Source organism: Larus michahellis, chromosome 5 (genome assembly GCF_964199755.1).
Source record: "Larus michahellis chromosome 5, bLarMic1.1, whole genome shotgun sequence".
Classification (NCBI taxonomy): domain Eukaryota; kingdom Metazoa; phylum Chordata; class Aves; order Charadriiformes; family Laridae; genus Larus; species Larus michahellis.
The window spans coordinates 70,952,197-70,975,897 of NC_133900.1; the positions used below are offsets into that span (position 1 = coordinate 70,952,197).

At 41.6% G+C, this 23,701-nt stretch overlaps 1 protein-coding gene across 1 annotated transcript in view; it reads right to left on the reverse strand.

Moving 5' to 3' along the window:
* SMIM14 (small integral membrane protein 14) overlaps window positions 1-21,805 on the reverse strand; it is a 42,610-nt gene extending 20,805 nt beyond the window's left edge. The window contains exons 1-2 of the mRNA XM_074587844.1: window positions 21,623-21,805; window positions 5,839-5,949 (exon numbers count right to left, since the gene is read on the reverse strand). Coding sequence (XP_074443945.1) covers window positions 5,839-5,913 — 75 coding nt within the window. The 5' untranslated portion in view covers window positions 5,914-5,949; window positions 21,623-21,805. The remainder of the gene's footprint in view (window positions 1-5,838; window positions 5,950-21,622) is intronic.
* Between the last annotated feature and the right edge of the window lie 1,896 nt (window positions 21,806-23,701).

Below are 23,701 nucleotides of genomic sequence, written 5' to 3' on the forward strand. Positions count from 1 at the left end.
ATGAGAGAATTCTGAAGTCACACTTTCTATAAAGCAAATAACACTGTATCAGAAGGGGAAAAAAAAAGGATGTTTACATCATACAAAGTTAACGTGTGTTACTGGCTTGCTTTGACATTTCTGGCGCCTCATGGTAGTCATACACAGGTCTCAGGCTTCATGGAAGATGCTCTACGTGTAATTATCCCCTGCGAACACGTACACTCTGTTTTCAGTCTAGTTTTCAGACTTGAACTGAGCCTTGGGCTAAGATACTCCATGAATCAGCCATGCTTACTCAGAGAGCATCGAAGTCTGGAGGAATAACGTAGTGCAATCAGATTTTTATTTTACAAAAGAATTGGGAAAAAAAGGAAATAAAAGGGTTTAAATATAACATCATTCTTATCCAGAGATTTGCTATCTTCTGCCACAACTAAGACAGGAACCATTTCCTCTGGATACCACAGAACGTCCTTCACCATGACTCTTTCAAACAACTGTCCCCTTGTCTGACAGAGTCCCCCCATTAAAGTACTTGATGTTGTTTGTTGTTCTTCATTCTTGAACTTTAGCTCTTCTTGTCAAAATAAGTTTTGCAGATGGAGTAGACTGAGCAGGAGATAAAGTCATACAAGCTAACAGACCTGTCATTGTCTTTAGACAACTCTTGCATATCTGCAGAGGATGGAAAGTCTTGTGATGTTTTTCTTCTATGCTTACTTCCTCCTATGAAAGTTCCCAATCATCTGCTATATCCACAGAGTAAATAGTGAGCCCAATGTACAATAGTCAAATTGTTACACAACACCACCAAAGGATAACAGATGTTGCCATGGGTATTACATACTGGAAATGATATTTATGAAGTCACAGACAAAGACTCTAGATTTCTATTCTCTCCTAGGAATATTTGGAATTCATAATATTTGCTTATTATCTACAGTGGCCATACTACAGAAGTTTACCATGTGTGAAATTTTCTTGTTTTGACACCAAGGAGAACCCTGAAAAATCTACTTCATGAAAATGATACAACATTCAGCGTAAGAGAATTCAATGCCATTGAAGTATGTATATATAAGAACTGTGGGTATGAACATTATCTCCCAGTTAACCTAATAAGCAGCAAAAAATCTTCTAAAAATATCATATGCATTAAAGATGTACAGTCCACTGTCTATAAAATCTTCATGGTATCATGAATTAAGAAGAAAAAAACCTCAACAAAATAAACCCCTGCTTAGCCAAGCAAAATGAAGAACAGAAAAATAATCAAGCCACGTAGCTTAGTAAGAGTTAAGCTTTTTAAAAACAAAGAGCTTGTTTGTAATTTTCTGTGGTGTTGCTAATAGCAGAAAGGAAGAAGAGTTTAAATGACAATAGCTTTTTTTTTCATTACATAAGCATTAATTGTAATGACAAGATGAACTGAAGTCTGCATTTCAAGTAGAGATTTAAACTATAGGCTATATATAAAAAATACAATGTATTCATCCACAAATTGGACTTTGAATACCAAATACATTTTCTAAGAATTTCAAAGTAAATACACCAATTAAATTAGAAATTTAAAAGTAACACTTCGGGAATTAAAACGAGAACTTCAGGTTGTAGAATCAAGACTTTTTGACCTCCCTCTGACCTTGGCATAGCAGCATCATTCAAATTTCCCATACAGTTAACTCTAACAGAAATTCTGTGCATTTGAATATGTATTTTTAACTCTACATGTAATAGTCATAATTGAATACATCATGCCTTCTTCATTAGCAGAAGCCTTAATTCTTATCAGTATTGTTCTATGCAGGTATAAACAAGTTAGTCTGTAAAAATTAGTTTACTTTAACCCAAATGCAAGTTATTATAGTCTACATCGATCACAGGATTCTTTGCACAATGTCATTACTGGACTGAAGAATCCAGAAAGTGCATTTCCACACTTGGGCATCTCTTATAATTACATTGTTATTCTGTTAAATTTGATCTTAACTCCGAACTTCTGGATTTACAGTGCTTGATCTGGAGAGAATTACAACCACCTTGTTATACAATTTGCTCCCAAATCCTGACAAGTACTCCCAGCTGTAACAGCATTCAAATGTGCTCTGGATGTGTTCTATACCTATCTAGGTTAAAAAGAATGAACAATTAAGTAGGCATAGGGAACATGGGTATTCTGGGTATACAGCATGTTTGGATATTTTTCACAGCCCCAGGCTGAACAACTACAGATTGCCTAGCTTACTTGTATCGCAATGGTTTTGGAGTGAAGGTTTTGAGGATCCAGCTTTTAGACGTAGTGGGCACTGACACTTGTGGGGTTCCGCAGCTTTGAGAACCAATGCCCAAGGGTTCCTTTTAAAACAAATAGTAAAATTCCCATTTGCTTATGTTGTGTAAGATTGAGTGACAAAAGGGCATCTCAGAAAGCAAACTCTTATTGAAGCATAAAAGTTACAGATGCAATAATGAAGGTTTAGCAAGTCTCCTGCTATAATCATGTAACAGGTTACTTGAGGATAGTCTGGCTGCTGACTAAGGCTTCTGAGACTTTTCCTTTCTAGATTCCACTGAATTATCCCAGCTAGTGATTTGCTCTTATAAATATTTAGGAGCATCTGGTTTGCTTTTTAGGATAGATGAAATCTGACATTTCCTCTTACTCCTCACAGTTTCCAGTGCTAATTGGTATGGTCTTTTTGGAAGCTGGACACTGAGCAATAAAGTACATTCCTGCAGCTACAGAGGAACACTGTTAGATTGGCCTTGGTGACTGCCCAAGAGGGTGCACCTATGATGTGCTCTGTTTACACTCACAACGCAGGAACTAGCGTGCCTCCAGAAGATCTATTTGGACTCACCTTACACTGCATGGAGCATCCCAGGAACAAAATCTCATAAACCTTTGTGGCACTTCTTCTGACTTTGGACACAACTCACCTACATCGTTCATACCTAGAATCCTCCAGCCACAACACAAAGATAACCGTCTGACTGGTACCATTGCCTGACGGTATCTTCTAGCAAAAAATGAAAAGACAAAAAATGCTGAATGAGGGTCAAAAGTCTGAACCATACCGGTTCAGATTTGCATCTGACAAGCCTCAGAGGACAGAGTAGCCAATACGCATCCTCCTTTCTCCCTCCCAACTTCCTGAAGCCTGTTCTTGGGGATTCCTTTGTCACCACTGTAGCATGTGTACGAAAGCCTCAAGGTCCAGAATCAACACAACTGTGGGATATGGCACAAATTTCATGTTAAGGACAAGAGGAAAATCCTTCTTGGGACAGAACATAGGTATGAGCATCCATATGGGGGGAGCGGGGAGAGCTCACAATATTTTGAAATTGTGCCTCTAACTGGGAAGAAGGAGCTGGGATGGCTGGGCCCTGACGTAAAGGCTCCACAGAACAGACAACTGTTCTCCACAGAAGCCTCAATTTTCTACGCCCCTGTGCCAACAGCATTGACCTTTAAACATAAGTAGACTGAAGGATGCGATTACACACCCCTGTATTCAGCACTTTAAACCTGTATCTGGAATGCTGCATCCAGTCTCCATCTCCCCTCCACAAGACATATTTACAGATTGAAGTTAATTCAGTAGAGGGTCACCAGGGGCTGTGGTGACCTTGTAAGTGAGAGGCTGAGGGAGCTGGGCTTGTTCAGCCCAAAGAAGAGATGGTTTTGTGTGGATCTAACGGCAGCCCCCCAGTACTTACAAGGAGGTTACTGAGAGGACAGAGACAGGCTCTTCACAGCGCTGTACGGCAGAGGGTACAATACATTCAACTAAAACAGTGGGTGGAAAAAATTCTCTACCACAAGGACTGTCAAACATCGGAGCAGGTTGCTCCAAGAGGCTGCAGAAGTGTTATCCTTGAAGGTTTTCAAGACTCAGCTGGAATAAAAACCCTGAACGACCTGGTCCAAATTCACTGTTGACCCTGCTTTGAGCAGGAGGTCAGCCTAGATGACCTCCTGAAATCCCTTCCACCCTGAACAATTCTGAAAACACCAGCAAATGAGCACACAGCCCTTTCACTTCTTGCACCTCCATCCCCCAAACAAGCCTGTTGCCTGTTCAGCAACAAGAAAGTGAGTCAACCTCTAGTGACTTGTGAGACTCAAGAGAGCATGGGCTGCACCATGCTTGGGAACTACCAAAGGGACATTATGTCAGGCCCATAAACCACATGGAACTGGCTAAGCAGACATGCTCTATTTGTCTGGTGTCATTTTGGACTTTGGTGCAGCTGGCCACTACACTGATCTGGGCTGTTTGGCAACTCCAGCTTTGATGCTTAGCCCAAGGGTCTCATGGTCTGTGAAATGACAAGTGCTCATCATTTCCTCTTGTGCTTGTGGGGGATCATTTTGTCTTCTGCCACAGCCACGGATGTAGCCCTACCACTGAGAAAGCCTGGTCTGGGGTGTTTTGGCTCAGTGTGGCCTGTGTGTTTTTGAGGAGGCATTCTGTGTGCATAGGCCCAGGGGCACAACGTGAGAACACGACCGCACAGGTTCTGCAGTGCTGTGTTACGGACATGCGTGGTAATCTCTGCTTACTCTGAGCAGAGTCGTTCTGGAAAATGGGGTCACCCAAGCTCCCAGAGAGCACACACAGGTACAGCATCTGCATGGCTTTAGGTTCTTCCCTGGCATTTCAGATGAGAGTGTAACAATGCATTCCAAGGCCAAGAAAGTGTGAATATTCAGTATTTCATGCTCAGGGTGAAGCAGGGCTACATTAGTGCAACCCACACATTTGCAAGAACAACCTATATATAGTTCTTGCAAAGCACAGTTTAACACAAGTTTGTTATTTTGTGGATGTATGCATGTGGAAGTGGTTTTATTTTAAGGGCAAGCACACAAATTGATTCCTTATTCCCAGACATACATTATCTGGGGACACATTAGCCCTACTCTTATCATAGGCTAGTGGATGCCATATTTTCCTGATAATCTTCCAAAAATACTGACAAGAAACCTCTTGAAGAAGGGCCTGATCCTAGAGAGGATGCTCTTCACACATACTGCCTTGAGCAGTTGATGTACTCAGTAACTTAAAAGGACATTAATTTAGGCCCCAAGAAAGAAAATGGGATAAAAAAAATCTATGAAAATCAACAAGGGGAAGTACATCAAATGAAGCTGATGTACAATGTGATCTTAAAAAACATTTTAACCGAATTAGAGTTGTAGTCAAGTTCACCTAATTGCTCACAGTTCATAACTGTTAGTGTTAATTTTAAAAAATATATACTTTTAGTTAGAAGGAAAAAGCACTTTGTAGCTTTTTCTTCAACGGACAGTGAACAAAGTTCCATACAGAAGCAAAGAATCATTGCTATTTTACAGGTCACAGTTACAGCAATGTAAAATAACTTGCTTGAAGGTGCTCAACCATATCAATGACATAGCAAGAAACAGAACTCAGAACTCAAAATCTCTGGGTTCTCAACTTCAGAGTTTTTTAAAGGTTAGTTTTAAAAAATTTAGACAATGTTATCTTGCCATATGAGCACGTGGAGCTTCCTATGGGTGGTTTCACTTTGAAATCAAAGAGTTTGCAGCGTAGTTTCTTTGGGTTTATGCAGACTTAAAAAGGGTTACAAAGAAACACTTCAATAAAAACACTGTCAATGCTGTCAAAATGCAGCCCAGGAAACAAACAGAAAGCTATCATTTGTATTAACTATTCAAGAGCTCATCAGAAAGTCAGATACACAGATTCTAACTGTAGAGGCAACTGAATAAGCAGAACCAAAAGCATCAGTAACTGCAAATCTGCATGAGCTGAAGTAATGTCTGAATAACCACCCTTCCAAATATCTTCTTGTTATCCTTACCAGATTAATCAGTCTTCTCATTGCATGTTCATGTGAGCAAATGCATTCACAAGGATCAAATCCACCTTCTGCCATGGTTCTCTGGATAAACCTGAACTTGTCTGTGAACACCTAAGAAGAATAAGAATAAAAGGACAATGAATTCTTTTTCAACTGACCTTATTTTCCAGAGACTCACACATCAAGTTTCAGTTCATTTAATGCCAGGGTGAAAAAGCAAAACAAAGCAGGGTAATCCTATTATTCCTTTGGCAGCATGAATGAAGAAGTCTGGTATGTGCAGTTACATTTTGATGTTGCTGAAAGCAGTATCTCACACAGGCTTCCTTAGCGAGCCAAATCATTTTTTTGCAAGAATTTGTGTGTGTCCCCTGGGTTTTCCCACGCACCACTGTGAAATACATCCTAATAAACAAGAACTACAAAGATTAAATTCTGGTCTCTCATCTGCTTAGTGGGACTCTTAGGTGTATGAATACAATTGGAAAAGTCAGGGAAACTTGTACTCCTAAAACCCTAACAAACTGCTGGCATTCTCCCTCTGGATCAATGTACAGGAAAATAATTTAAAACACAGTAACTTCTTTGCTACAGGGAGAAACAATCATCCTTGTTGTATAATGAAAGCAAGCAGCAGGGGTGCAAAAGTGGATATACTTGGAAGCACTTTAAAAATGCAGCTACACACACTAATTTTAGATCAAAGCAATAGGTCATTCAGTTAGCAACACTGAAAGTTCAAAGAAGCTGAAATGGACATGGTGGGGAATCAATTCCACGTTATTCATCTGCTAAAACCACTTACACCAGACATGTCAAGCATATACAAGCGTATCTTCACTATTTACCAATAGCTTTCTCAGTGACTTAATTGATGGTCAAAATGGGTAGCAGACTGCAAGGCATTTCTACCCTTCAGGGATTGATTTCTCTCAAATGAGGACTCTTATGATGTTCTGCATAATTACACTTTCAAAATATTTTTGTTAACTTGGCATCAATAAAGCTGGATTCAGATTGTGTTTGTGTTGCACGCACTGGGGCTCTAATGTTGGATAACTGGCAAGCTTAATAAATGCAGCAGCATAGAGCAGATACATCCTCTCAATTTCCTAAAACAAGTAGTTTATGAAGGTGCCAGCCATTTGGCATGGGTGTGCTGAATCAACAGATGTGCTCTGCCGTCATCACCTATAAAAACTTACAGCCTTGATCACACATAAGCATTTTAATGTTTTAACCTCACTAGGAGAAAGAGGAATAACCCATATGGCTAGAAGATATGTTCACTCAACAGAATGTATCACCACAGTAGTTATTCCCTCCTGTGGAAAGAAAGAGGTGGAAAAAAGAAAACGCATTTCAGAAGTCCTTCCTCTGTCAATGCCTACCACTCTTCTCTATTATCCACTGCCATGGTGGAGAGAGACAGATAGTAAAAGAAGGTAAGAGATATCCGTATCTTCATTACGGAGTCTGAGCATGAGTGCCCTTAATCTGCTACAATCTCCACTTTTTAGAATGAATACTGAAAACTGAAGAAGAGCAAACAAAAAAATATTGAAGGGATAGAGGAAAGCCTTTTTGCCTAGACACTAAGAAAGAGTAATCTGGCAACGTACTGAGAAGATGACTGAGAGATGACTTGATTATGTAGCATACAAGTACCTTTTGCATACAAAACCAAACCTGAGTATTAGGAAGTTCTTCAAGAACCAATGACTGAAAGCTATAATTAACCAAATTCAAAAGAGAAGCAAGGCATATATTTTTACCATTAGAGTAACTGACCAGTGCAACAAACTGCCAAGAAGGGCTGGAATTCCCATCTCTCAATGCATTCAGATGTGCTTCAGCAACACACACGTGATTGCGTAAAGTACAGAAGCACCCAAGTTCAGATATAATGTTCTCCAATATACAGGAGATCAAAGCAGATGATCTAATGATTCTTTCTTAAAATTAATTATAAAGCTACTACACTAACTTTTGTAAAATCATCTCAGAAAAACTGCATGACAGCAATAGAAGAAATTTTTTAACTACATGAGCTCCCTGCATGATATGTACGTCAGCCTTTCTAAAACTATTTTAGCACAAAGAACAGGTAAAAGCACTGATTGCTAAATAGCGCAAAATGGTTTCTCTGGACATAATGCTGACATCCAAAAGAAGGTATTTGAACCAGTAAAGTTGCAAAACAATATTTAATTGTAGCTTGAAAGAATTTAGGAGTCAGTAACACACGGCAATGTCACAGCAATTAATAGAGGAATGTTAATCTATATTTGACCACAAGAAATCAAAACATCAGATAAAAGTCATCACGAATGAAATAAGGATAATGTTCTTTGTAGAGCATACAACTGAAAAAGATTAGACAATAAACGGGGAAGATTAACCTGTCATATAACATCATAAATTCAAGTGGAGGTGCGCTAGAAAGGAATTTTCCCCAAGGCATCTGAATTGCACATGATGAATTACCTTAATGAGATAAAATAAAGCAGAACACATGTCACCAAGTGAAATGCTATCCAAGCTTTCAACAGAAGATCCCTTACAAGCTTTCTCACCTTCACATGATGCTGAAAGGAATCATCCTTTATCTTTCCTTCTTCCAAGCCTATAACAAGCTCTTTCATCGGCAAAGAACCGAAGACAGACCACCTATTTTGGGAACAGCACTAGGTTTTGCCCTGATAAAGATGGTAAATTTGAGGGGTTTCTATTACTTTTTTAAAAAAAAAAAAACAAACAAAAAAACCCAACAAAACAACAGGTAACTAATCCCCCTTTATGCAATTATTTTTTGCTGTGAACTGGACGAAACACAGATTTTATATGTGGCTGACCAGTTACACAGAAGAGAGAATCACTCTATGATCATTTTCACTTGTAAAATGACACTCTCATATCTGTATTCCTCACTAAAACATTCTTGGCTTAATAATTGTATTATTTGTAACACACTTCGAATGTATAAAGTACTAAATAGCAGCTAAGCTTTGCAATCAGATCCTTGAGTTTATTAATGTTTTGTGACCCTGTGTAAGATTTGGTAATAAGAGACTAGTATTTTTATGTATCACGGAGCAGGATTCCTTGGCTTCACTGCATGCTCTTAGGCAGCCCGTTCATATCAAAATCCTGTTTCAGAATTGCAATATGCTTCCTGCCTGTCTCCCGGTACTTGCAATTGTCTGATCTCACGTCAGCGGCTAACTTGTTCTGCCCAGCTCTGACCTCTTTGCTGTGAGTCACACCAGCTCTCCACCTTTTGCAAATACAGTTCTTCTACATACTATCTATCACAGCAAAAAGGGAGGATATCCTCCATTCTTCTCCTCGTGACCTGGAGAAAGAAAACAAAGCTTGTACTTTTATTTTATTTTACTTTACTTCTTTTTCTGTGTGTTTTCCTGTTTATCGTTACCTTCTTTTTCTTGGAGTAACTGGTAAGACCACAGTAAGCGGTAAGGCTATGATGTCAAATACTTCCAAGTATACTGAAGGAGTTACTTTTACTCTACTTCAAATTACTGTATTTTGGTTTGGCTGTATTACTGCTAGTACAGTATTTAATTCACAGGGTTTACAAACAGCTGGAAGACACATTTGGTAAATATGCCAAAACTCTCACTGATAACAGCTGAGAAGGTATATATTATGGCCTCTAGACTAAGCAAACTGACAGAGAGCATAATAAAGGAGGGTATTAGTAAATGTGGACAAATATGATGTACCATCAAAGAGTCAATATGACCTATCCAGTGTAAAGAGGCCCACAGAGGCAGTCATAAACAGCACTACTGAAATTAAAATACTGTAGTCGGAGCTGGAATTACTATAATTTGGGAGCAAAGTGGAGGATGATCTCTGATGATTTAAGACAGAAATAAAAGCCTACCATTACCTTTTGATGTGAGCATCTATTTGAAATTGTAGGTAATGAAGCCATATTGAAAAATATTTCTAGTCCCTCGTGATCTAAAAAATAGCATCCTCAGTTATAGTGATTATTATAAATTGTTTCTTCTTTTATTATCTTCCCCAATCCCAGCCCTATAGCTGTATATTATATTTTATACACCCTACTATCAAAAAAAGCAATCTTTATGACTACAATCTGATTGGTTTTTTGTACCTGGAGACTCTTGTGTATTTTAAATTATTGCAATGACTATACATTACTTCCCAATTCAGCAACACCTCTCCTGAGTAAATAGCATACAGCTGGTGAGCTCTGGGAGAGAGATATTATACTCTGCCTCTCTCCACCCTAATCATTACAAAACTGAATTCCTTTCTAGCATGAAGGCAAACAAGAAGTTTTGTCAATTTTCCATGTGTTGGACACCCTCCAATGTTACTCCAATAAAATGCTGATTAACAAGACTGTCAAAGTGCACATATTGGTGATCTCTCCTCCTTGGTATAAAGGAGTGTGTAAAAATATATGTAATTCTAGTATTCAAAGAAACACTCACTCTGTATGATACATAAATCAGAGTCACTACAGATTTATCAGGGACTAAACCTGGCATCTTCAGCACCAAAACTCTAAGGCCATTAACTCTTATCTTTCCTGGATCCAGGCACTTTTAAAATGTAGACTGTCACCCACATACAATACATACAATGGCTGAAGATTTCCTCTGCTAAGAACTCTTTTTGCTGTGTTGCTATTTTCTTAGAGATTGAAGGTACGAAATCCTTGGGAGCAAAATACCTCACAGTACAGCAGACAACTAACAGAATCTTTCCACATTACTTTAAAGAGGAACAAAATCCTGTTCAGCTCCTCATTACTGCTTTTCAGCCAACTGCAATAACTCAAAGCTCAATTGTCAAATATGTCTAACAAGCCATAAAGTCAATTTTGCTTCTGAGTTCAGTTTGAGAGAAGTGTGGCAGAACAAATGAAAATATCTATAAAATTTAAAATAAAAATGTAGAAAGAAAGCAAATGACTTGTTATGCCTCTGCAGGCATTCTGAAAAATGATAAAGGGCTAAAATAGCAAAAGCCATACACAAAGCATGAACAACTCACTGTCTCAAAGATAAAATGTTCTTTATTATCTGACTGTCAGAGGCAGAAACCCTGTCTCCTATACTCTTCCACAATCTTCTAAAGGATCCAGGTTTCCATAAAAAGGACTTGTTCTCTTGCCTTTTTACCAGCACCTAAGCCATCTTAGTATCCATGTTTTCTTACAACACTTGACCCTTTCTGTAATTATTTTCTTCACAGCACACCCCAACTTTTGTTCTTCTGTATCATCTTACCCATCTCCGAATGACCTCCAAGTATCCTCTTTAGCATCTAAAACATCCTGTACATTGGCCTCGTGTAGCATAACACCCTTGCAATCCTGCATATGAAGTCCTGTCCCAGGGAAACTACCAGGCACAGGGGCTGTGTGACCCTACTACCCCCTAACCCAGGGGGTGGAAATTTGCTTCAGTTAAAGAAAGAAGAGATTGCTGTGATCAGCTCCTCATAAACCTCCTGATCACTGCTTTTATAGGATTCTCTCTTCTCCTCCTTGATCACTGTGTCCTCCTGGGTACTGTCAGTGCTCCAGGGGCAATTGGCACCTCAGCAGACTCATTACTGGGCACTTCAAAATGCCTCTGGTACAAGTGGTTACTCCAAAATCCGTTTCTGATCTTGCCTCTTCTAGGGACTGGACTCACTGAACGCCGTCTGGTGACAAAAAGTGCAATTCAACATTAATTAGGCATACAGTGGAATAATAGATAAAGGTATTTCAGGGGGGCAATATTGCCTACCAATGACCAACCAACCAAGGGGAGCCTAAACATTCAAATCCAGTGAATCCCAGCCAAACTCAGATTTTTCTGTATTTGTTATATAACGGATTTTCCTCTTGATTTCCATCTTCTACAATATTTGTACTTCATGCACATCCACCATCCCACACTCATGCATGTTTTGTTAGTCTTTTGATGAACTACCTATATCCAACTCACTAGTTTATTATTTAACTTCCTATCATTTCAGTTGTACAGCTAAACTACGCGAGTAAGATGGTCCAGGGAATTTTATCCATTAATTTCTGCGTCAAGGTTCTCTTCAGACTGGGTTAAAGGACAGAGGGGAAAAATAAACATGGATTTGAGGTTTCTCTCTTAAAAAAACAAACCAGAGAGATGTATAGATAGGACTGTCTGATTTTACCCGCAAAGATCTTTATGAAATTTCTGTTTTTTTCATTTGCTACTACCAGAAATGCAGCACATTTCGTATCACCAGAGCAATATAAAGGAGGAACAAAGCAGAAATGATAACAGAGCCACTAAAAAAGCAAAGGAAGGGAATAACTAAACACAGGATAAAACTACAGGACAGTGTAAAAAAACCAAAAACGTTTGTAGTTGAATAGGGAAGAAAGATCACAAAAAGAACTAGAGAAATAGGGAGAAAATAAAGAGAAAAATAAGCAATACTTTAAAATAAATATATGCTATTCTGCCTGAAGTTAATGGATGCATGATCCCAAGGAAATCCCAAGGAGGGCACGGCACTAAATTAAAATTAATCCAGAAGCCAAGGGGCTGGCATAAGTATCCAGTGCAGGTGGTCTGCATTTTTTTTGTGCAAGAGTTTTAAATTGTTGGGGTTATAGAACTGGCAAAAATAAGCTCGAGGATTTCTAAGGAAACTTCCTTTATAAAGCAACTTCCTCTGTTCAAACAAGGCTAAAAATAGGTACTGTAAAAAAGAAGAATCTTGTATACATATTGATACTAATTAAAACATTCCAAGGGTCTGTTCCCCTCTATTATTGTAACTCAGATAATTGAAGTAAATATTCCCTCACAGAACTTAAGTCTGAAATACTGCAACATTACACTTGTCTTTTTTATAATGGTAATTTTTAATCCCTTTTATTGACAATGCAAGAGAAGCTCTCTCTCCCATCATCTCTTCCACGCTTACAGCTCCATCCTGCTTTGCTCAAACAAATACCAGCATTCCCATTGGCTTCAGTGGACCAGGATCTAGTAGCTCTGCAAGGTCACAGATCTCTAGAGGACTATTGATGATCTTTTTCTACCAGGCCTCCTCCTGGGCATTAAATTGAGTTTTCAGGACTAAAGAAAACCAACTGGCTGACTGGGCAGCAAAAGCAAAACAGCAGGATATAAATGCGGGCCCTGCCAGGAGGAGCGCTGCCACAGGAAAGTGTGGCTCCAATTACAGCTTTCTCCAACTAATTGTCCCAGTTCAGATCATCCGTTTAGCTTTTTTAGTGAAAAGAGCTGCAATGATTTCGATGGCTGATACAATGACCAAAAAGAGTTCCTAGACATAGCAACACTTTCAGAGTATAAAGCAATCCTCCCCACCCTCTTTCCTTATAATTCCAGGAGAGGGAGGGAGGGAGGGGAAGCAGCTGATTTTGTACTTGAAAGCATCAGCATGTCTCCCTGGACTTCCAGCTGTAGCCTAATGAGTTGGCAAGTTTATTTTTGCTCTGCAACTTTTATCAGGATAATTACCAAGATCCAAGATGAACTTTTCAATGCAGATAAAGCTAAGCCAGTTCCTTTCCTCATGGAAAAGTCAGTGCTTAACCATGCCACACAGACGTATGCAACTGGTGCTGTTGTTGGTTTCAACAGAGACATCAAGACCAGAAGGAGCTCCACAAGAGAACTGCTCACCCAGCCACATCCTGCTCAAGGCATACTAGTGGGTAACTTTGCGACCGTCTCACAAATCATTTGGTAACTAAATTATGAATTAATTTTCCAGTGTCATCCATCTGGTGCTTCTTAGAAATGCTAATTTAATACAAACCAAGTCCTTAAAAATAGAATCAAAACCAAAGAAACTAAGAAATGCTGAGCCAGCCACTGAAGGATACTACAGTGACATGCCAAAATCAGGGAAGGAGCTTTTGAGCAGGGACAGGCTCACAACTAAGAAGTAAGTGCTAAGGATCTTCTTGATGTTTTTTGTCTGATGGTCTCACAAGACTACTGCAGCACTGGTACATCCCTTGTCCCCACAGCACGAGTCCACCACTGTGTGACCACCACAACGTTGTGACCATTGCTGGGCCACTAGCGTTTTCACCCCGATGTGGGCATTTGGACTTGCTCTGAGTGGGTCAGGAAACTTCTGGCGACTCTGCCAACAGTGCTAGCACCTGCAGCGGTGAAGCGGGAGCTAGAGCATGAAAACTTAAAAGACTTATAATTATGGTCAAAGCCCTTTCACAGACGAGCATCACAGCTTTTCTCTCACTGAAGTATGTAAAAAAGTTCACACCGCTTTAAAGGGTGGCAGGATCTAGTAGGAACCTGGTAGGAAACTTACTATTTGTGGACAAGGCTACCCAAGGCCACAGGTATGCTTAGGTGCATCAGTTCAATACAGAATGGTGTCTCAGGGAAAGTACAGAAGATGACACAGATGTTTCTTTCAGTTTAATTAAGGCTTGTCAGTGTCAAGTACAACTCTCAGAGGACAAGAACCCACATATTAAAACCCTCCACTGTTCCAGTACTGTTTCCCACCTTCCTTTTCATGGCCAGTCCCCAATATGTGAGAAGAGAGATTTCAGGCTTTAAGGCTATATGACTGATGTCAGTGATCAAAACTGAACTCGCCAAGGGAGCTAAATAAGACCCACCAAGATTTAAAAAAGCTATTTACTTATTCCCACGCAGGTGGCTTAACATTTCTTCTGGGCAAAACACTTGAAAAGGAGCTAATTACGCACATCCAGTCATGGACCAAAAAAGCAGTCCGGCTATTTTAGAATTCATTTACTGATATTTGATACAGAATGTTATTGCCAAACTCCAGCTGTCAGCATTTGGTCACCCTTTTGTTAAAATGATGACATTTTTCTGAAAGAAATCTCTTGGAATATGAAAGCTAATTAAGAGAAGATGTCAATGACACAGAACATTGTCCAAAAATAATACCCTCTTTCTGTTAAGTAAATGCTTCAGTTTCACTTTAATATTTATTTCTAGTGTAGGAGACTATGACAATGGTCTAGGACAACAAAATTATTCTTATTGCACTAAATGGCTATTTAATCACTTTGTCTTACATATGTTAATGCAAAAGGGTGGGCTATCCTTTGTAAAATTACTAACATGTTGTATTTCAACCAGTTTACAGAGGAAACTGGGAGCCCTCTCCTGTGGTCTTCAGTAAGGCAAGAACTCTGACTTCAACAGGATTTTCTGCTTGAGTGGTAAGTAGAAGAGCCAGCTCCTAGGCAAATTTGCTTACTCTCCTGCTTTTGGTTAATGTCTCCAGCAGTACAGACTGCCCCACCATTTGTGTCAACACTCCTCTTCCCATTGCCCAGCAACAATTGCCAATCTCCTGAACTCAGCACCTCTGCAGCTGTACGAGTGATGTACTACTGCCGGAAGCAACACATCCTGAATCTGAAACCCCTGCCAAGAGCACTTCTGCACCAGCACCAAGAGGACATCCATGCTGTGCCACGCCAACCAGAGCTACAGACTTGGCTTGCAATGTTTTGGCAGGCCAGATTCTGAATAAGTGGCTACACACGAAAGAGGAGCTGGCCTTCCAGGCAGCAGACCTTTGCAGGGAAGCAAGAATAAAGGGTACCCCCTGAAGATGGAAAATGGCAGAGGTGAGCCCCTTGCACCAGCCACCCCATGGGAGCAGAACAGGGAAATGACTTTGCTCTCAGTTACTCCACCCAAGAGATGTTTTGCACTTAACTTTCAGGCTTCATAATACAAAACTAATCATTTATTTTAAAAGACTATGCTATGAGGACAGGCTGAGAGAGTTGAGGTTGTTCAGCCTAGAAAAGGCTCCGGGGAGACCTTATAGCGGCCTTCCAGTACCTAAAGGGGGCCCACAAGAAAGACGGGGAGGGACTCTTCATCAGGGAGTGTACGATAGGACAAGAGGTAATAGTTTTAAACTGAAAAAGGGTAGATTTATATTAGATATTAGAAAGAAATTTTTTACTGTGAGGGTGGTGAGGCACTGGAACAGGCTGTCCAGGGAAGTTGTGGGTGTCCTTTCCCTGGAAGTGTTCAAGGCCAGGCTGGATGGGGCTTTGAGCAATGTGATCTAGTGAGAGGTGTCCCTGCCCATAGCAGGGCGGTTGGAACTAGATGATCTTTTAGGTCCCTTCTAACCTGAACCATTCTATGATTCTATGATATGTTCCTATAACAAACTATGTAACCTATCCATAAAAGACTTATGAATCAAAATTATGATTAATATGCTCAAAACGTACCAAAGCAACTTGAGAGCTCAAAGCAGATCCAACTTTAAAGCTCACCCAGTGAGGCTCAGGACTCAAACTAATGAGCAAATTACCATGGTGTAACAAAGCCACTGCATGGCAGCTGAGCTGTGGCAACGGTCCCCGCAGACGCTCTTAGCCCACGGGAACTGTGAGTGAAAGTGGCTTTGCTTAGTCTGTGTCCTGACTGTGACAGTCTGTAGGAGAAAAAAGTTAAGCTGAGACACTTCAGAGCTGCCCTGAGCTAACCGTAAGCACCCAGGCAGTTACTGCAGCTCAGGTGGCCTGCAATAACTCACTATTTTGAAGTACTTTTTTTGGAGGGTCAGTCATTCAGATATTTTTAGACATTTCATCTCTTTGCAAAAAATAAACAGAAAAAAAATATCTTATTCACTCCTTTACAAAAATGTGCTTTTACTTGTTTCAAAACAAGTAAAAATGAAAGTTTTTCCAGTGTATTGAGCCAACAAGTGCAGCCCTGAACCATGAGCTATGAAGTTTTTTGAGACTCCTGTATTAAAGGTACAATTCTTTAGATGACAAAATACCTTACTAAATCCTTAAGACTGTAAAAGTACACTATTCCTTAATGCTACTCCAATCACATACAAACACAAAATTATACTGAAATTCTTTGGAATATTTTCATTATTTTTTTCTCCAGGGATGACATATGTTTCTAATAACTTGCCACTGAGCAAACAGATTTAGCAGGGTAGCAGCATGCTGAGAAAGATAGCAGGATTTTCAATTTTCAGATGAAAGCAGCTCTATTCCCTGGCAGCCCTACTCCTAACCCCTTTAGGCCAGATCAAATTTTATCTGAAGCTAGCGGGTGCCTGTCTTCGACTTCAAGGGAAGTTGAATCAGGTTTTCTACATACCTGCAGTAAACAATTTGAAGCTTATCAATTAGAATATTTTTAATCAGTACTCATACCAGAGGGAATCTGTAGCAATTAACAGGATTTCTGGGCTTGGTTATTTACATATGTTTAGCTAAAAGATGACCCAGTTTTTACCAGAGAGTAACAACCATCTAATTCAGCAGACTCACAGACTAGTTTAGGTTATCAAAAGGAAAGTGCTATGCAAATTATACAAGTCCCCCCTGCACCTACTAACAATGGATTTTTAAATCTATTACATTAATTTGCACAAGGAAAATCTGTGGTACTATTTCATGAGATCAGGATTAGTTTGCAACACACATCTCACCTTTGGCTCCACAGTTTTCCCATGGAAAAGAAGGAATTTTTCATCTCTAGACACTTTTGTTCTACGTACTAACTTGAAACTGAAGCTCTGACAATCTCCATGGGTCAGGAGAAGTCTATGTACAAAAATATTTCTACGTTTCACGGAGCTCTGCAATAAAAGCTTTATCTCGTATTTTCAAAAAGAGGCGCTTAATGACAGGTGCCATCTAATCAGTCTCACCTAGATAGGAAAGTGTTGAGCTTCTAACAATACCATAACCACTTGCACAGGAATTCTTGTTAAACTAAGGCCACTCACACCAGGAAGCTTTGTTTCACACTTGATTCAGTACAAGTATTTGAAGAGCTAATCCCCAACTTTTCTTCACATCTTCATGTAATTTCATTCCGACAGCTGTTTCTTCCCTAAACTAAGTTTTTTATGTACAAAAACTGACATAAACTAGTTCATCAAGTTCTCTAAAAATACTGCCTTACTAAAAATAAAGCTTTTATGATTAACTAACAGGAAATATATGAATATATATACGTGAAGATGTGAATAAAAAAGACCAAAGCTCTATTACTAGTCGTCTGTATTTGACACAGATTCGACAAACAAAGCATTGCAGCTGCTTATATCATGTAAATGATTGGTGCTACATTTTTGTACAGCTTTTCTGTTCTTTCTGATAAAAATCTTTTCTTTCCTAGGAGAACTCAGTGCTTTGGATCTGACATTTGTCTAGCAGTTTTATAAAGTAAGAATGAAACTATATTTAGCTCCAGAAAGCCATGGTTTTTAATACATGTAAAGCTGCAGAAGAATCAGAACTAATCTTAATGAGGAAAACTTTTATCAAGTGTAATTCTATCTGTTCCCACCCAATGGGGACTAATTTGTTTCATTATCTACAAAAATACCAGCTAGACACTTTGACTAAAGCCTCTGAAGCATATTTGTTCAATTAATAACCATGCAAATGTACAACCACTCAGTCATGCCAGAGGCCGCTCCCCAAGCATCTTCAAATCTTTCATGAAAAGCCATATCAATCATCACTAAGGGACCTTTTCTTGCCCCAGCCAATATTGTGGAATAGGTGACGGAAAGAGGAGCATGGGATCATACATCTCCATGGTACTGCTAGTAAAGGCCAGCAGAAATAAGACTAACACAGCTAACACAGACTGATCCTTCTCGCATCCCTGACTGTATTCCTTCCTAATGAGAAGCTAAGGACTCTTGCTTCAAATGAGGCACCTTGGGACCTGGGGAAGCTAGCTGTTGGTGAGTCAAGACATACAAGCTGAAGGAGCTATTCTGGGAAAATAATTCCTTTTTCTTTTCTTTTTTTTTGTTTTACCTGAGCAAGGACTGCAAGATTTGGCTCTGTGGTTTATAACCTTGCAAAGTTTTCTTAGCTTCCAGTGTACTTATAGAAGACTTGGGAGCACTTGGATCTTCCAAGAAGTACTCAGCACCTTGCAAAATCAGATGCCTCGTTAACAACTAGATAGGTCTTTATGTATTAATAAACTGAATCTATAACCTAGGAAGTTAAAACGGAAAGCATGCTTAACGTCACGTGTAATAGCATGTATGCAAAGCATGTGTGTAATAGCATGTATGCAAAGCATGTGTGTAATAGCATGTATGCAAAGCAGGCTTACAGGCTCTCTGATTTGCTTCCCGCGCAGAATATGGGCAGATGACATCAATTTTTCTATGTATGAATGCATCTGCCAAAATATTTTTGTATTTGTTGTGATGAGTAATCTGGTAAATGTTCAAAACATACTGAGTAAGAATCTGATACTTGGTACTGTCAGGGCATTACACCTTCTCCATTCACGTGTGCTTATAAGACGAGAAAGAGGGTCTTGGTACTTTCACTGTACTGCCCCTGTGAAGATTCATGATGCTCTTAGGCCAAATTCTGCTATGACGAACTTCACCAAAAGTAAAATTTGGTCTTTAAGAACATACGACAAGTACCTAAAATATCTAGGAGGGAAAATTCCGAAACATGAACATAGACTTTGTTTCACTACACATCTGTTATGCAAATAACATTCACACATCACTAATTCTGAAGTCTAAATATATGAAAGTAGAAAATGAGACATTAATAACAAAACAAGAAGTCAATAGAAGCTAACTTTCTCTAAAACCAAATACCAACCTTTTGAAAGCAGGTACAACAGTTACAAAATAATTAAAATTTTGAAGTTGTTTTAAGTAGATTACTTCTTTAACAAGTGTATTATTCTTATTTTTCCCTTAGAACAAGGGAAGAACCCAGGCTGCAGAATGTTGTCCATATCACTGGGCCACGCTCTTCGGACTTAATGGGTTTCATTGTGGTTTGGGTAAGGTACTGCAAAACCATCACAATGTGCATGGCATAAGGAATTTCACAGAACCTCGTTCATTATATTTTTACCTATAGTGAGCAAAATAACATGCAGCTAGGCTAAAATAAGATCCACCCAGAGCTACAGAATGGCTGCTAGCACCATCTCCGTTCTAAAGCAGACCTTCCTGGCTTATGGTCCTGAGTGCATGAGGGATGTCCCTGCCTGTCAGGACGCACACGTGACAATACTTTGTGGAATGACCAATAACACATCCAGTATGGCTTTGAACTTGTTTAGCACCTTATACAAAATGATCTTAAGCCACTTAAAATACAGAATTCTATACCACTCTGGAGCTTGGCAAAAATTCTAGATCTTGTATTTTACAAAACAGGGCAAAAGAAAAACCAAAGAGGTTGGACTCACCCACCTCAGTGGCAGGGGAAGGAACAGCACTCAAGACTGAACTGACTAATGGACTGCTAACATTATAATCACTTTTATTTTGCCAACTGCTTCTGCCATTTCGAGTCACGCTGCCAGTGACAGGGTCACTTTTTAAAATCAATGATCAACAACAATAGCTTGACTTTTCACCTCAACAGGTCACAAGAATTAGATGGAATTATCAAGAATTTGTTCTCTCCCACTGTATATAGGAAGAAATCAAAAGTAAGATTGATTTTTTTTTCTCATTTTGATTTTTTTGAGCTGATGTCTGCTTTAGGAAAGTAACAGAAATGAATAAAGATGGATAGCACTCTAACAGCTAAGCATGTAAATGCTCCTAAGACGTAACCTGCTAACGCTTGCTGCCGATACATACCTTCCCCAGTAGGCACGCTAATCGTATTAATGAGCTATCAAGACTAAAAAAGTTAGATGTCCTCACCTCTAGAAACTGGAGATGGTTTTCAAGACTTGTCTATATGCATAGACATGGATGCGCAGCCAGTATACAACACAAACAGTCCCTACAGCAAAAAATCTACAATCTAAAAGACAACCCTGCAGACTTGACTAGACAAACAGGTGTTTGCCAGGAAACAAAAGTTTTTGATGCAGATCACGTGCCCCATTCACATAGGAGCAGTGGTTAGCTGAGGCCTCGGAACTGCCACGGAAGGCAGCGGCTGAGCAGCAGGGCAGGAGATCTGGGGAACCCGGCATGGTGACATCTGTGGAGGAATGACCATGGGCAGTATCTTGTGTTCTCCAAGGCTGGTATAACCCTTCCCCACTGTAATCTGCTACGAATCACACTGCAGAGCACACATATGAAGAGTTCCTGGCAGGAATCCTATCTTTGATAAATTAATGGCAGTGTGACGCTGTCCTTTTCCTGACATTATCTTTCATGGGACGTTGTTCAATTTCTCCCGCTTTAGTTGCATGGGCTTTCCCCAAAGCGGGGAGCAGCCTGGGAGCGCACACCCTGGTGTCAGCATGCAAATTCCAGCTCCTTTAAAGAGAGAAAACTAAAACATTTTGGCTCAAAGTATCAGACTGAGATCCTTTTTAAAAAAAAAAAAAATATCGACAGAAGGGTGCCACTTTGCGCTAAAACCCCCCAACATCCAGAAAACAACCGAACGAGACCGGCTGTAAAGGAGACGAGGGGACGTTTCACAGGTTCGGAGACGACGAGCGCTGCCTGACACCGAGGGGAACGGCTCCGGCTCTCCCGCTGTTTACCTTCCCGGGGAGCCGCCGAAGCCCCCGGCAGCGGGGACACGTCTCGGCACTTCAACAGGCTCGAAGTGACCCCCGCAGCCCCCACCGGGGGCTCGGCGGCCGGGCGGAGGGAGGGACGGGGGGTGTCCGCCGAAACCCGCCCGGCTCCGCCCGCTGCCGCCGGCCCTCCCCTCCCTCCCCTTCCCCGCCGCGGCGCCCCCCGCCCGCCGTCACCCCGTTGCCCCGCTGCTCACCGTGCGCTGGCCGCCGTGGCGGGGGGGGAGCTGCGGCGGGGACGGGGCTGAGGGGCGGCCGGGCTGGGCTGAGGCGGCCCCGCGGCTCGGCCCCGCTGCTTCGGGCCGGCTCACACGTCAGCCCGCGCCACGAGACCCGGATCTGCCGGCTCCCGGCGGCGGCGGCGGGGCCGGGGCGGTGCCGCCGAGCGGCTCCCGCCTCCCGCTCCCGCCCCTCTGCTGCCTGGCCCGGCCCGGCCCTCTGGGCGGCTGTACCTACCCGACTGCCGCCGCCGGCCGCCGCCGGCCGGCCGAGGCAGTGCGGGGCGGGCAGTGGGGTACGAGGCCGCGGTAGGCCGGCGGCCTTGTCAAGCAAGGCCTCGGCCTTTAAGATGAAGCCGCGGTAAAGGCGGCGCTGAGGAGTCGCGAAGGGAAGCTGCTCCTCCGAGGCCGGGCCGGTTCTGCCGCAGCCTCGGCGCCCCGTACGGGAATACAGCCACCTCGGCGGCTTGGCCACCAGCCACCGCCTGCCAAGTGCGAGGGAATTTACAGGGGTTTCTCAGCTAGAAATCTAAAGGCTGTTTAGGAGCTCCTGACTCACAAGGCTTCCCTGCAATTAAAGCATCCCTCAAAATATGCATTTAGGTGCTGTGGAATGAAGTTAGAAAGGAAAGTTTCAGGTCATGGCTGGTCACGTCAGCCAGCTGGGTTTACCTGTGGGGTGTCATGCTGCCATACGGGAAGATGGACCACATCCTGTCCTGGGGACAGCGATACCATACCATAATGCAATGGGGATCGCGCAGGAAAGAAAATCTTGTCCTCCAGTATTTCCAAGGGTGGCTTACCTCCTCCAAGCCAGCAAGCAAGGAAGATGCTGCAATCACAGTGAGAAAGGAAATTTGGACAGTTGTGAGTTCTCACAAGCCAGTACCTCCTCATGGCATCAGGGCCTCATACAGTCAGATATGGCCCACCTATGGGGACAACCTTGGCTGTTCTCACCACTCTTTGCTGTTGTCACAGAGCTTTCAAAGCTCCTTTCATGGCTACAGTTTTAATCTGAAAGTTTTTCTCTAGCCTTGGGTGTCAAGCCTATGCTCCTCTGCCAAGTCTCAGTTGTGTTGCCAGTTGGCAGCCTTGCACGTCCAGCCATCGTTGGTGTTCAGAGACACCTCTCCCTGCAAGACGCAGCTAGGCTAACTCTGCTTATTCAGGGCTGGCCCTGGACATAACGTTCTCCTTCCTGAGAGGCAGCAGGCAGGCTACCTGTGTCCAGCCATGCCACGCAGTCCTGGCTTGCTGCGGATCTTGCCTCTCCTTTCCCATGTTTCAGCCCTTTCTCTTGGGTTAGTGCCCAACTTAGCAGTGGCAATACTGAAAAGTGAGGTGAGGTACTGACACAAAGCCAGGCCATCACACAAAGAAGCTAAGCTATGTGGAGCTCGTGTCGTCTTGTCTTCCTCAACCAAGGGAACTGAACCTCTGGTAAGGCACTAAGGATCTACAATTTATCTTTGTTTTGGAAATACGAAACTACATGCCTACAATGTTTCCTGGGAGAACATGTTTCTTAACAGTCTGTCCAGGAGTTTAGAGTGCCATAGGAACCATGAACATCAGCAACATCAAGATACGCCTGGCTTGAAGTATACTTTGGCTGATCTGGCCAAACACAAAGCTATCCCAGACAACAGTGTCAGAGGGTGGTCATAAGCAGAATGATCAACCGTAGCTGCATCCTTCCTCCCACCTCTCCCTCAGCCATGTTCCTAACCCTTCATCAAGGAACCAGCCATCCTAGAAGAGACAACTTCCCAACATCTTTATGCAGCCTTGCCTATCTGTCTCCCCTTCCACACTTGGCACCTAGGGCTAGTCATTGTTCTAGAAAATGGATCTGAGATCTTGAAATCCCAAAACCAGACACAGCTTACCATACTAGTCCTGGCTCAAACAAGAGGGGAGAGCAATGGCAACCACACAATAGTGGAGAGGAAGGTTCTTTCTGTCAGGCAGATGCAAGAACACTGAACACTTCTATTTTCTTGCCTGTGGGTAAGGCCGAACAGCCTGCTGTTGCTAAAAGGATGGCAAGCA